Source organism: Canis aureus, chromosome 6 (genome assembly GCF_053574225.1).
Source record: "Canis aureus isolate CA01 chromosome 6, VMU_Caureus_v.1.0, whole genome shotgun sequence".
In the NCBI taxonomy this organism is placed as follows: Eukaryota; Metazoa; Chordata; class Mammalia; order Carnivora; family Canidae; genus Canis; species Canis aureus.
In genome coordinates this window covers 72,762,662-72,777,147 of record NC_135616.1, presented here as the reverse complement: position 1 = coordinate 72,777,147, position 14,486 = coordinate 72,762,662, and the positions used below count along the sequence as shown (strand labels likewise).

Sequence of the window (14,486 nt, the reverse complement as noted above, 5' to 3'; positions counted from 1 at the left end):
TCATTAGAAATTAAGGTTTCTAAGAGAAATTTTTAATAAATATAATTAAGGCTACTGAAAATAATAAAGGAAATAACTTTGTATGCAAGGAAAGTAAGATGTGTGTCTGGGGATAAAAAAAAAAAAAAAAGGAAGCATGAGGAATGGGAACACATTTTTGTTGAGGGAAAAGAAAGGAATTTTGTCCTAAAGTGAGGCTGGTTATTTAAAGAGGGAAAACTTAGAACAAAATCCGAATGTAACCATGTTGCAGAAGATTTACAGAAAAAGAATCTGGAAAGGAATTTTATGTGTGGTTAGTATTGGCTAAGATTAGAGACAATTTCAGCAAGTAAATGAGTAATATTAAAAATACACTGAAGCAAAATTAAAATTTTGTCTTTCTCTTTGATAAAAGGACAAAGTTTTCTTGAACTATTGGTCTGCTCTTAATAAGAAGTTATACACAAAAGTTTTTCTTTACCTTTAAAATTATCCTCCCGGAAAACAAGCACTGTGTATTTTGCCAAAATAATTTCCTTTATTTATCAAGTCTGATTACTTAAGAAAACTGAGTCTTAATATTTAAAAGGCTAACCTTCTGTATTTGCCTTTAAAATCTTTTATTGTCAATTTGGTTGAATATATAGTAAACTATTGTTTCATAATAATTTATGATCCCAAAATGAAGTTCTAAAATGAAATCTTTTGACCACAATCTACCTGGAGTGTTCCAGAGCACTCCTGGAACATTCCAAAGATTTTGAGAGAAATTAAATTAAGGAGGCTTATTTGGCATGTTAAATTACAGGGGAAACATTGTCAAATAAGTAATACTAAATCCTCTTGGGTTATATTTATGTAGATATATTATTAAACTAAGCTTCTAAAAATTGTATGAAACTCCTAGAAATCCGATGTGCTAGTATGTTATTATCTTGGAGTGCTGTATGTCACAGAAATAACCAAATTTATTTGTCGATTGCATTGTAATGAAGTCTAATCAGATTTTTAACTATGGTCATTTGTAGGTCTTGTCATTTATAGTTACTGGTTTACTTCAATGCTGTTGCAAATGTGTTTCATTTTAAGTGAGATTCATAGCAAATCTCTTGAGTACAGGGCAGGTTTCTAAGAGCATAAAATTGAACTAGATAAGAATTTCCAAAACTAGCAGAAAAACGAGATTCAAAGAATTAATTAATACCTTGGGACTGAATGAAGAGGATAATTGTCATTTTTTTAAAGGATTTTATTTATTTATTCATGAGTGACAGAGAGAGGCAGAGACACAGACAGAGGGAGAAGCAGGCTCCATGCAGGGAGCCTGATGTGGGACTCGATCCCGGGACCCCAGGATCACGACCTGAGCTGAAGGCAGCACTAAACCACTGAGCCACCCAGCTGCCTGATAATTGTCATTTTTATAACTTTTGGTTTAAAACATTGCTGACATTTTTAAATATTTTGGTTTTCTAAATTTCAGGAAACTTTTTCCCTTAAGCTGACTGACCTATAGCAATGTGATAAATTATACTTTTGTGTGTTTTGTTTTGTTTTGTTTTTTTAAATTATACTTTTGTATAATTGGTTGAAACATTTATCTTTTCCTCCCAACTGCGTCCCTCCAAAATTTAAATGTCTCAGTGAGTATTATATTTTATGGCAATATATTTATTTGCGGAAGTTTGATAAGAAACTGTTCTCTTTATAACAAGATATAATTACAAATATTGGTTATATTACCAAGACTTGGACTAGAATGTCATATTTTAGGGAGACATACATAGACTCAGGTGTGACCAGACAACTTTAAGGAACTAAGGCTGACTTTATAGACCCGGTAAAGTCTCTTGGAAATATCAGCCTGGTACCTTGCTTTCAGACTTCCCAGCAGCCTATGTACTGAGTAAAGTCACTTTGTGATAGGTACAGAAGCTTCAGAATATTCTGAGGACTTCAAGAAGAGAAAAATTAACCCAAAGTCACAGGTATTTCAGGCAAATTCTGATGGCAAGTATTTGACGGCCTCTAGCCTCAAAAGACTGTTAAGGATTCAATCTAGATACATCTTATGAAAACTTTCAACAAAACAGGTTTTTTTTTTTTTTTAAGTTTTATTTACTTTAAGTAATCTTTACACCTCACCTGTGACTTGAACCCATGAGTCCAAGATCAAGGGTTGCACAGTCTTCTGACTGAGCCAGCCAGGTGCCCCAAAACAGGTTTTTAAAAAGCCTATAATGGCCAACTGCTATTCTTGCTACTTTTATATAAATTATCAGGCCAAGGATTTTTTGTTTGCTAGCTTGCTTGTTTTTGAAACTAGACTTATTTTGCAAGCAAATTATTCAGCTATCTTTGGTAGAAATGGGGGTGACTATAGAGAGAAAATAGCTTTCAACAAGAGACCTGAGTAGTAAATATTAGATTCTAATACTGTTCATTATAAACTGGACTAGATCCTGATGTCTTCTAGTATCCTCTAATGCCTGACTATAACCCTCCAAACTAATGTTTTTGATTTTTCTCCTACTTCCTGAGTTGGATTCATTTGAGAACTAAATGCTGTTTTTCCTGAAGCCCTGCAAACTGAGTATGAACAACTTGATGTAGACTTCAGAGAAATCACCACCGCAGCACACATATAGGCCAGCTTCATGCCTGCCACTCTATGGGCAAAAATCTCACCAAAGACATTCAAACTACAAACCAGGAAAATCTGTTCCTGGCTGCTCTAACAGTATCTGAAGGCACTTCAAGCTTGACATCTAGAAATCTTTTCTACTAACTACCCTCAGAACTCAGAAACTGGTTTATAACTTGATTCAATCATTAACCATTGGTTTTCTTTTGTTTCCATAGAAATGCCTCTTATTTAATACCTAATTGCTTGAACCATTGGCCTAACTTTGAGGACACAACTGGATGACCGCCTCCTGAAATGAGTTTAGCTACACTGACCTATTGTCAGGACTGGTTCAGTGAGCTGAGACACTATCAGCTCAACTTTTAACGTGTGAAATGTCAGGGAAGTTTCAGAGGAAGGACCTGCAGACTGCCCCAAGATAGGCCACTTTGCCATGAACATTAATTTGAGTTAAAAGCAGTCAAAACTCAGCAGATTCAGGAAAAGCTCTCTATCTACCCCTCAACTGCTTGCTTGTACCAGAAAGAGAGCTATAGAGGAGATTCTTCTTTACCTAAGAAACTTATTTGTATAACAGGGCAATCTTTGTTTTCCAAACCATCTCCTTTAACCCTCCTGCGAATGCTCCACCTCCCCTCCACCTCCTTTGTATCTTCAGACCCCCACCCCTCTTCTTAGCTCCTGTAAGCCTCATGTTGCCTCACTGTCTCTGGAATATCATGTCTGTGTGGATTCCCCATGTGTACAAAACTAAACCTGATTTTCTCCCAATAATCTGTCTCACTTCGATTTGATGACTAGTCCAGCCAGAAGGACTTTGAAGAGCAGAGGAAATTCTATCCCACCTTCCACAGCCTCCATCATAGATTTCACTTTTTTAGGATTTTCTTTATTTTTAAAAAGATTTTATTTATTTATTTATTTATTTATTTATTTATTTATTTATCTATCTATCTATCTATCTATCTATTTATTTATTTATTTATTGAGAGATAGTGACCAAGATAGCACAAGCAGGGAGGAGGGGGAGAAGCAGGCTCCATCCCAGGACCCTGGGATCATGATCTGAGCTGAAGGTAGATACTTATCCAACTGAGCTACTCAGGAGCACACTCACCACAGACTTCTATCATAATAGGCTGTAGTAGCTCTTTATTCATTTCATTTACTGCCCTGTCTGTCTTCTTCTGGAGCATTTTATTTGCTTTTCACTCATAGGACCTGACCCAGAGTAAGTACTAAGTAAATATTAGCAAGTGAAATCTCCCCTCTGCTACCATGTGGCATGTATGTCCCCTTTCCTCCTTCCTACTTAGGGCCCTTTTGGGGGGCTGCCAGCGGCCAGGCTGCTGGGTTTCATTGTGTGAAGGTGAATGAAGCAGTCTGACTTCTGCTATCAATAGCCATAGTCAAGAATGTTTTGTCCACACCTAAGGCTCAGTTTCCCAGTGTTCCCAGAGCTCTGTGCCACTTCTGGGACTTCCAGATAAAACACAGGATGCCAGGCAGCCCTGGTGGCATAGCAGTTTAGCGCCGCCTGCAGCTCAGGGTGTGATCCTGGAGACCCGGGATCAAGTCCTGCGTCTGGCCCCCTGTATGGAGCCTGCTTCTCTCTCTGCCTGTGTCTCTGTCTCTGTCTCTCTCTCTATGAATACATAAATCTCTATGAATACATAAAACCTGAATTTCAGATAAACAATGAATAGTGTTTTAGTATCAGTATATCCCATTCCGTTATAAGGAAGGAAATTTTACCACTCTTTTTGGCACACTGATTATTCTAAGTTGGTTATTTTTAATAAACTGTGGGCACAAGAAAATCTCTGAAAACCAAGTATGAGTTACCTTTTTGTAAGAGACATTTACACGTATAGGAAAAATTCTCCATTTGTAAGGGGGTCTCTCCCTGTGCTAGGAAGGAGCGGGTGACTAATTCTCTAGAAACCGTTATCAATGGAGAAAGCATTGACTTAAATGTGCATAACCACCTTACCCTTGAGTACTGTGCTCTTCCTCGTAACTTCCCATTGCTGACTCCCCACCCACAACATCTTTTGTCTTTAGCTAGAGATAGTATTTCAGGGGTAGCTTCAGCCTATTCAGGGAGTTTTCCTAAGTCTCTCCCATCCCTACAGGAGGCATACATGTTATTAAACTTTTGTTTTGACTTTCTCCTGTTAATCTGTCTTATGTCAATTTGATTCTTAGACTAGCTAGGGGAATCGTAAAGGGCATAGGAAAAATTTTCCTCCCAACACAATAGTTGAGATTATACATAGCCCCAAAATGTATTTGCTACTTATATATATCCATGGTTTATGAAGTTTTGGAATATAGGTGTGGTCCAGAGCTAATGATCAAGAAAGAATTCTTGAGATGTCTTTGATGCAAAATGGTGGTTTTTATTAAAGTACGGTACAGGACCCATGGGCAAGAAAAGCTGCTGCCCCAGGCTTGTGAGGAGTGGCTGATTATATACGTGCAGAGTTGAGGGAGGTAAGGAAAAGGGAGATTCCAAAAGGATTTTCATATGGTAAGGAGGACCTACAAGATACTGGAGGACTTGCCATTGCCAAGTTAAAGATTGCTTTCCCTCTAGCTAGGCATTAACATTAACACAACTGGAAGCTTCCTGAGGAATGTCACACATATCCCATCCTGGGTAGGGGTCGTTTGTGGGATATTAGCTGTCCTTTGTCCTCAGCTAGCCCTGTTCCCCATCAGTTTATATATATTTGTTGATTATATAGCCTAAAAAGAACTTATTCTGCACTTCAAATTTAACTGGGTGTCTTGTATTTCTATCTGCTAATCTGGCAAACTTACTTCCCACCAAACGGGAGTGGCTCCTCTCTAAAGCTGAAGCATGGGTTTCCTAAGGAAACCCTCTTGGCTGAAGCTTCCATGCCACTTTGATGTGCTTCCTGAAAGCTGGACTCTGAATGACCAAGAAAAAAACATGAGATGGGCCAAAGCTGTGTGAGCCATGTGGTTGCCTTGCTAGAGTCGGCCTTCTCACCTGTGTGGGCCTCTTCCATTGTTCCTCATGCTACCCGTGTTCTACCAAAGTTGCCAGGGAGTAACTTTTTCACTTACTGTAGGTGGGCCCTATCTCTCCTCCATGCTCAGATGCATTCCATAGTAGTTAGACCAAAGGAAAAACCTGAAAAACTGCAACTACAGCATGTTTAGAATTATCTCTACCCCACTCCCACTGAGAGGCAGGGAGCAGACCATGTTCTGGGCCTCATCATGTATCTGTTCTTTCCCAAGAAGTTCTTGGCTCTCCCACACAAATGGATTCCAGGTAGCCTGCCTCCACAGTCTCCCAGCCACAAACTCTATGTGACAGATGAAGACAGGACAGCACACATAAGGCAGTGTATCTCATTTCTAGTTCATTTTCTCTGGTCTTGAGATTCCGTTAGTTAGAAAAGATGACAAAAATCTGTCCATTGGGAGTGGGGTCGTGCAGAAGGGTTGACAAAGAGGGATCCCTGGGTGGTGCAGCGGTGGCGCCTGCCTTTGGCCCAGGGCCCGATCCTGGAGACCCGGGATCGAATCCCACGTCGGGCTCCGGGTGCATAGAGCCTGCTTCTCCCTCTGCCTGTGTCTCTGCCTCTCTCTCTCTCTCTCTCTCTGTGTCTCTGTGTGTGTGTGTGTGTGTGTGTGTGACTATCATAAATAAATAAATAAAAAATTAAAAAAAAAAAAGAAGGGTTGACAAAGAAACTCTCCTCCACACCTCATTAGATATGCTGGAGAAGGAAAAGGAAAGGAAGGAGTGAGGAGGAACCTGTGCTATATTAGATAAAATTATATGAAGTGATGGTTGTGTCCATCGCTAGGAGGAGATTTTGGCAGCCATGGTACAGACTGAGTTCCTAAAAGATCAGACCTGAGAAACTGGATTTGGGCGGGAGTGGGAAAGGTGAAGAGGAAAGGAGCATTTTATGTATGCATTCTAATATGCTAAGATCCTCTCCTGTTTCAGCATGTTGGCAGTGTTTTCCCAGGGAAAGGAGAATCTCCAAAATGAAAGGGTTCACCTACCTTTTATTCTGAGGTCTTCCTATTCTTCCCCTGGTAGGATTAGCTTTCAAAAAAGGAGATCGTTTCACAAAGCTACTAAACAGTCCTCAAAAGCCCCACAGCTGTTGCTGCCTCAGATATGACAGGTGCACCTTTCATGATCCACATTTATGCCAAATCCCTGGAAATTCCTCTTTGGCTGCCCCTCCTCACAGTCTCTCCACCCACAATTAGTCCTACCATATCTGGCCCATATCTCAAGGTCTCTTTCCCATCAATATCCTGCTCTTCCCACCTTGTTATTTCTTGACCCATTTATTCAGGTGAGAATGATCAAATCAGAACTCCTGTCTGGGCTGGGATAGGTACCCCCAGCTGAGAAGGACCCACTTTGAGTTTTTAAAAACTGCCAGGTTGTGTTTAGGTATTTCATGAAAAAGTCTGCTCTAAAATTTTTGTGCTTGATGCATTACAAAGGAGAGCCAGCATGAAGGAGTAGCTTCGTTGCCATGGCAGTGAAAGGAACTTTACTTGATTAGTGAAAATATGACTCAAAACAAATGCTGGGTGAAACAGTCATATTTCCTTTTGTCTATCTGTCTCTCTCTCTCTCTCTCTTTTTAACTTTGTTGAGAACCACTAGAAGAGAGTAGGCAGCGGAGCTGATAGGTTCTAACCAGAATACTGAATCCCAGTGATTTCCCTGGATTAAATCAGGCTGCAGGAAGAGTAATCTTCTCATTGCTGTAGCACCTCAGAAACACTAAACAGCAAAGTTCGGTGAATGCCTATTTTGGAGCAGGGCTTGGGGGAGAAGGAGAGAGACAAAGATAAAAAGACCCAGTCCATATCCTCCCCGAGCTTACAAGCTAATGAGAGAACCAGGCCTGAAGATATGGACATGCCGTGGATCAATGTTTATTACGTAATATGGTCAAAGTGAGGCACCATGGCAACCCCGAGACCCTCCTGGGGGTTTGAAAGGTCCATTATTTTCATAATCAGATGAAGACATTATTTGCCCTTTTTTCTTTTTCATTCCTTCATGACTTTTCTAGAAGCTACAGGATGTGTGATAATACAAAACATAATACATGTATAGTTATATTTTCTTGAGTTTTAAAAAAAAAAATCTCAGTCTTGCGTGCTTGGCTGACTCAATCAGCAGAGCATGGAACACTTGATCTCAGGGTCATGAATTCAAGCCCCATGTTAGGCACAGAGCTTACTTTTTAAAAAAAATTCTCAGTATTAATTTCTTTTAAAGGAATATCCACTTATTAAAAAATTTTTTTAAGTAGTCTCTACACCCAACGTGGGGCTTGATGGTCGAGTTGCATGCTCTACCGGTTAAGCCAGCCAGGTGCCCCCTCAGTTTCAATTTCTAATACATCAGTATCAATAGTAAAACCCACATATAGGTATACCTCATTTTATTGCTTTTTGCTTTATTGTGTTTTGCACATATTGTGTTTTTTATAAATTAAAGGTGTATGGCAATCCTGCATCAAGCAAGTCTATCAGCAACGTTGCTCACTTTGTGTCTCTGTGTTACACTTTGATCATTCTCATAATATTTCAGACTTTTTCATTATTATATTTGTCATGGTATGTGATCAGTGATCTTTAATATTACTATCGTAATTGTTTTGGGGCTCCACAAACTGTGTTCATGTAAATATGGCAACCTTAATCAAAAAATAGTGTTCCAACTCCTCACCGCCCGGCTGTTCCTTCATCTCTCTCCCTCTGTGATGGCCTCCCTATTGCCTAAGACACAACAATATTGAAATTAGGCCAACTAGTTACCCTACAATGACCTCCAAGTGTTCAAGTGAAAGAAAGAGGCACACATCTCTCACTTTTAAATCAAAAGCCAGAAATGATTAACCTTAATGAAGAAGGCATGTTGAAAGCCAAGATAGGCTTAAAGCTAGTACTCTTGTGCCAGTTGGCCCAGTTGTGGATTCAAGAGAAAAGTTCTTGAAGGAAATTAGCAATGCTGCTTTAGTGAATGATAAGAAAGCAAAATGGCCTTATTACTGATATGAAGAAAGTTTGAGTCATCTGAATAGAAGTTCAGTCATAACCTTCCCTTAAGCCAAAGCCTGATCCTAACTCTCTTCAATTCTGTGAAGGCTAAGAGGTGAGGAAGCTGCAAAAGGACCAGACGTTGGTCCATAAAGTTTAAGGAAAGAAGCCATCTTCATAACCTAAAACTGCAAGGTGAAGCAGCAAGTTATCCAGAAGGCCTAGAGAGAATAATTAATGAAGGTGACTATCCTAAACAACAGATTTTCTATGTAGACAAAGCAGCTTTCGATTGGAAGAAGAGGCCATCTAGGACTTTCATAGCTAAAGAGGAAAAGTCAATGCCTGGTTTCAAAGCTTCAAAGTACAAGCTAACTCTCTTGTTAAAGGCTAATGCAGCTGGTGACTTTAAATTGAAACCCATGCTCATGTACCATTCCGAAAATCCTAGGATCCTTAAGAATTATGCTAAATCTACCCTGCCTGTGATCTATCGGTGGAACAACAAAGCCTGGGAGACAGCACATCCATTTACAGAACATTTTAAGTCCACTGTTGAAAACTACTGCTCAGGAAAAAAAATTGTTTTCAAAATATGACTGTCCATTGGCAATGCACCTGGTCACCTAAGGGGCTCTTACGGAGACATATAAGGAGATTAATGTTGTTTTCATGCCTGCTAATACAACATATCCATTCTGCAGCCCATGGATCGGATCAAGGAGTTATTTTGACTTTCAAGTGTTATTATTTAAGAAATATATTTCAGATGCCTGGATAGCTCAGTTGGTTAAGCATCTGCCTTTGGCTCAGGTCATGATCCTGGAGTCCTGGGATCAGCCCTGCAATGGGGCCTCCTGCTTCTCCCTCTCCCTCTGCTGCTCCCCCTGGTTGTCCTCTCTCCCTCCCTCTCTAAAGTAAATAAATAAAATATATATTAAAAAAAAGAACATTCATAATTCACGGAAAGAGGTTCAAATATCAACATTAACAGGAATTTGGAAGAAGATGATTCTATCCTTCATGGATGACTTTGAGGGATTCAAAACTTTAGTGGAGGAAGTAACAGCAGATGTGGTGGAAATAGAACGGAACTAGAATTAGCAGTGAAGCCTGAAGATGTGGGTGACTGGTTCAATCTCATGAGAATACTTAATGGATGAGAAGCTGATTATTATGGGTGAGAAAAGAAAGTGGTTTCCTAAGAAGTATTCTATTCCTGGTGAAGCTGCTGTGAAGATTTTTGAGATAACAACAAAAGATTTAGAATATTGCATAAGCTTAGTTGATAAAGCAGCAGCAGGTTTTGAGAGGCTTGATTCCAATTTTGAAAGAAGTTCTGTGGGTAAAATGCCATCAAACAGTATTGTATACTACAGAGAAATTGTTCATGAAAAAAAGGAGTCAGTGTGACAAACTTTATTATTGTCTTATTTTAAGAAATTGCCATAGCCACCCAACCATCAGCAACCACCACCCTGATCTGTCTGTCAGCAGCCATTAGCATTGAGGTAAGACCCTCCATCAGCAAAAAGATGAAAACTAGCTAAAAACTCAGTGGATAGTTAACACTTTTTAGCAATAAAGTATTTTTCAGTAGACATTTTAGGGAGCCTGTGTGTCTCAGTCAGTTAAGCATCTGCCTTTGGCTTGGGTCATGACCCTAGGGTCCTGGGATCCCCATGTTGGGCTCCCTCCTTAGTGAGGAGTCTGCTTCTCCCTCTCTCTCTGCCTGTAGTGCACCTTGCTTGTGCCCTCTCTCTCTGTCAAATAAATAAATAAAATCATTTTTAAAAAGGTAGGTACAGACATTTTAAAGACATAATGCTATTGCACACTAAATAGTATACTGTGTAGTGGAGATATAGCTTTTACATGCGCTGGGAAACCAAAAACTTTTGGGCTGTGATATTGGCTTTATGGTGTGGGTCTGAAACCAAACACACAATATCCTCAGAGTATGCCTCTACGCAAAAATGGAAATACCCAATAATTTTTAAGATTGCAAAGGGATCCTGAGACCAAAAATTTTGAGAACTGCTAAGACTTAATATATCATCTACCATTACATGATGTCCTCATTGCTCAGCAACACATTTTATTGGTTAAATTATTTCATTTGTTTCATGAAAATTACTTTATTGAATGCTTTCTCTGTATCCTTATTTTCTAGCACAATAACTAATTATTAAAATGTCTTTTTCTATGTGCCTGTTTGTGTCTAAATGCGTCTTTTGAGCAGCACAATGTGGACTTCATTTTTTAGTTTAGCCAGCAATCATCAATAGTTGATGCATTTGTTTTATGTTCTACCACCTGCAGTTAATCTTACTGTTATTTTTGCTTTCTTTAAATTTATGCTTTCTGTAGCGCACCTTAAGTTTTTTTAAAGATATTATTAATTCATTCATGAGAGAGAGAGAGAGAGAGAGAGAAAGAGGCAGAGACACAGGCAGAGAGAGAAGCAGGCTCCATGCGGGGAACCCAATGTGGGACTTGATCCCGGATGAGCCAAAGGCAGATGCTCAACCACTGAGCCACCCAGGTGTCCCTGTAGTACACCTTAAAATCTTTTTTTTTTATATCAGATAATAAAGTTCCCTCATCTATCTTTCTATCGTATCAGCAGCATCATATTTTAAAGCAACTTTTTATTGTTTTCTATAACTTTGCTATTCATAGGATAGTATTAAGAAAATAAAACTTTACATTTCCTTCTCTCTGGAGATGAAGATGGAGTCTAGTCTGTAACATGTCTTGACAGCATAAAGTCTTTTATAAAATTATGCATATATACCTTGTAAGGTGTAAGGTATGTCAGGATGTAAGGTAACTTCCCACTTGAATTTTCTTCATTTTTTTTTCTACTTTGTCCTCCATAAATGTTGAGCACTAGCTAGCCCTCAACTGTTGTCAAATCTCCATTGTTTTCTGGAAGTGAACTTCACAGCTGTGAGCCTTTGTTGACACATTATTTCATCTCCTGTGGGTCTTAAATTATTTTCCCTTACCCTGAAGTGAGAACTCAGTGACTGTTCCCATATACTATACTTTGGGTCATAAATCAATTTCTCTTAATCTTGTGTGAACCCCCTAACCCCTGCCCTCAACTCATATTCCTTCTCCCAAAACACAGGTACCCAATCTTTTCCTAACAGTTTAGTGGTTTTCTTGACTCTTGATAATTTGCAGAATTCTATACCTGCCCTATGATGCGGGAATTTTTATGGCTGGTTAGTTGGTTTTAAGTTGAAAGACTTAACAATAATATATCTTAAATTCTTTTTTTTTTTTTTTGAGGGTTGTTCCTTACTGAATTCTTGCTACAGACATACCAAAGTGGTTATTTCTGTATTTCTGTGATATACTCTAAATTACTAGGGGTTTTCATCTCTGATCCTTTGATTGTTACTAGATCATTGTTTAGCTGTATGTGGGCTTTGGGGGCTAATTTTGGTTCAATAGTGCTAGTTATTTTTGCTCCTGGACCAGATCTCCTCTTCCCTACATCTTCATGTGTCTTGTTCCTCTATAGCATTTATAAACCCAGTTTAATAGCTTAGTGCCTTTTTTTTTTTTTTTGGCACTCATTATTTCTTCTTTATTTGCTGTTAAAGTAATAAGTGTACGTTCCGTTGCACTTGCCTGAGAGTCTTGAACCAGTCTTGGGTTTCCCGCCATCTGGGTTCTGGCTGGCTTGCATTCCCCTTTGATGTTGTAATACTTGTTCATTGAACTTGAGTGTGGGGCTTATATGGCTTGTTTGCTTTTTGTTCCCCCCCAAGATGTGCATTTTTTTCTTAAGCTTATTTTTCTGTTTTGTGCTGTTATTTTTAATTGCTTCCGACTGGGAGGTGGGGCCAAGAGTGAGATTTGGCTTCTATTTGGCTCTCTTTGCTATTACTCACATTTCCCCAGAAGCCCCGCACACACTTTCTCTCTGCCTTTGACATACCACTTTTGAAAGGCCGTTGATTCTTGGCATAAATGGTGTTAAGAGGAAGATGGGCTCTGGGTAGGGATGTTCAGGAATCCAGTCCTGTACAGTCATGAGCTTGGCCATCTGGAAGTCTCTTCTTGCTCAATGAAATGGAGTAAACATTGTCCATTATGAAATCCACCACACAGGCTGCCAGGGACGAATGGGATCCCACCCAAAGCCAATCGCTGCTCTGACAGGGAAATTGGCTAGCACTGCCTGAGACTACTCCAGCCTCCCCCGTCCCTGATGTCACAATTCAGAGGCTGCTGCCTGCCTAGGAGGTTGTAGAAAGCTCTGTAGGTTCTCTCTGTGTGTCCTACAGGGCTCCTCGGGCCAGGTCTCTGTCTGATGGCTTTTAAGAAAAAATATCTCCCCCCCCTTCTGGGGTTCTTCTTGGCCTACTACTACTATTCTGCGAATGAGGAATTCAGACCAGGTAAGTACCAATGTATCTAATTTTGGAGGAATAGATAAAAACACAGGGGTGGCTGGAGTATTTCTGAGGATCAAGATTAGTTCCTGATCCTCAAAGTTGTTGAACCCTGAGGTGGGACTGTATTTCTGTGTCTTTCAGATGTGGGCTACGGGTAATAGCGGTGTGGAGAGGGATAATTATGTAGCCAACAGATTGCCAAATAGTCCATGCTTTATTTGGCACCTTTAATGGAAAGCAATTTCAGATTCCCTGCAAAAAATGAGGGTAATTCCAAAATTTACAACACAGCCAGATAATTGGGCTCTAAGGAGAGACTGATAAGTGGGAGGCAAGAAAGGACTCTGGAGTTGATGACTAAATAGAAGTGAGGGAAAATCCCTGGAATCTCTATGAGCACATGTGTTTTGATGACTTTTTGAGTTTTATTTCAATTGAGTAAAATTGGATGAGTCCAGAAATGTCTGGAACTTCATTGTTTTAGCTGAAGCATCTGTCTATGGACATTTTTAGGAAGGACAGCAAGAAGCCCTGTTTTGAGCAGTAAGCTATACCTCCATTTCAGAGCATGTTTATGAAAGACTTGTACTATTCCTTCATTGGTTTATGCAGTTTGAGAAAAGTTGATATGGGCTCATAACCTTTAGACATTGAGAGAAAGCTGCCCACAACCAGAGTGGAAGGAAGACCGCTGCCGAGTTGGGTATGGGCCTTACTGTCTTTTCGGTTTCACAGAGATGCTCCAAGGAAAGAAAGTAATTGTCACAGGGGCCAGCAAGGGGATTGGAGAACAGATGGCCTATCATCTGGCGAAGATGGGAGCCCATGTGGTGGTGACAGCAAGGTCTAAAGAAACTCTAAAGAAGGTGAGGGTTCTGTGCCCACAGACATATGTACTGCCTCATGTCCAGATGTATTATATACTCACATACACAGACCAACACACAGAAGCTGGCACATCCATACACAGATGCAAACCCCCACACACAGGTTCAAACACCCATAGAAATATAAAAATAATGAATTTAAGTGCCTGTTCCTGTGCACACACACACACACACACACATATATGCTCATAGACATGCCTATGTGCACACATTTACACATGGAATTATGGATTATATAGATATGTGCTCAGATACCAAAATTCTAGTACCTACTCATGATTTCATATTCTCATCCCCGTTCAGACTCTCAGACACATGCTTTCTCATATACTCAGACTCACAAACCCACGGATACAAACATTTACAAACTTAGGGCTACCCACATGGAAACTAGCATCCGTACTAATAGTGAATTCAGATACATCTATTCACAGACACTCATAAGCACAAGTTATGAACTTAAACTCCAGCACCGTGATGATTTCTTTATTT

The 14,486-nt window shown here is 39.7% G+C and overlaps 1 protein-coding gene across 10 annotated transcripts in view; it reads left to right on the top strand.

The window, feature by feature from the left end:
* The window catches only part of HSD11B1 (hydroxysteroid 11-beta dehydrogenase 1), a 64,963-nt gene that overhangs the window by 24,409 nt on the left and 26,068 nt on the right, over window positions 1-14,486 (top strand). For 5 of the 10 annotated variants that reach the window (XM_077902241.1, XM_077902236.1, XM_077902240.1 and 2 more), the window contains 2 exons: window positions 12,997-13,110; window positions 13,843-13,973. In XM_077902241.1, coding sequence (XP_077758367.1) covers window positions 13,023-13,110; window positions 13,843-13,973 — 219 coding nt within the window. In that variant the 5' untranslated portion in view covers window positions 12,997-13,022. Of the gene's footprint in view, window positions 1-12,313; window positions 13,111-13,842; window positions 13,974-14,486 lie in introns of those variants that run through there. The other 5 variants (XM_077902243.1, XM_077902244.1, XM_077902245.1 and 2 more) reach the window with 3 other exon arrangements.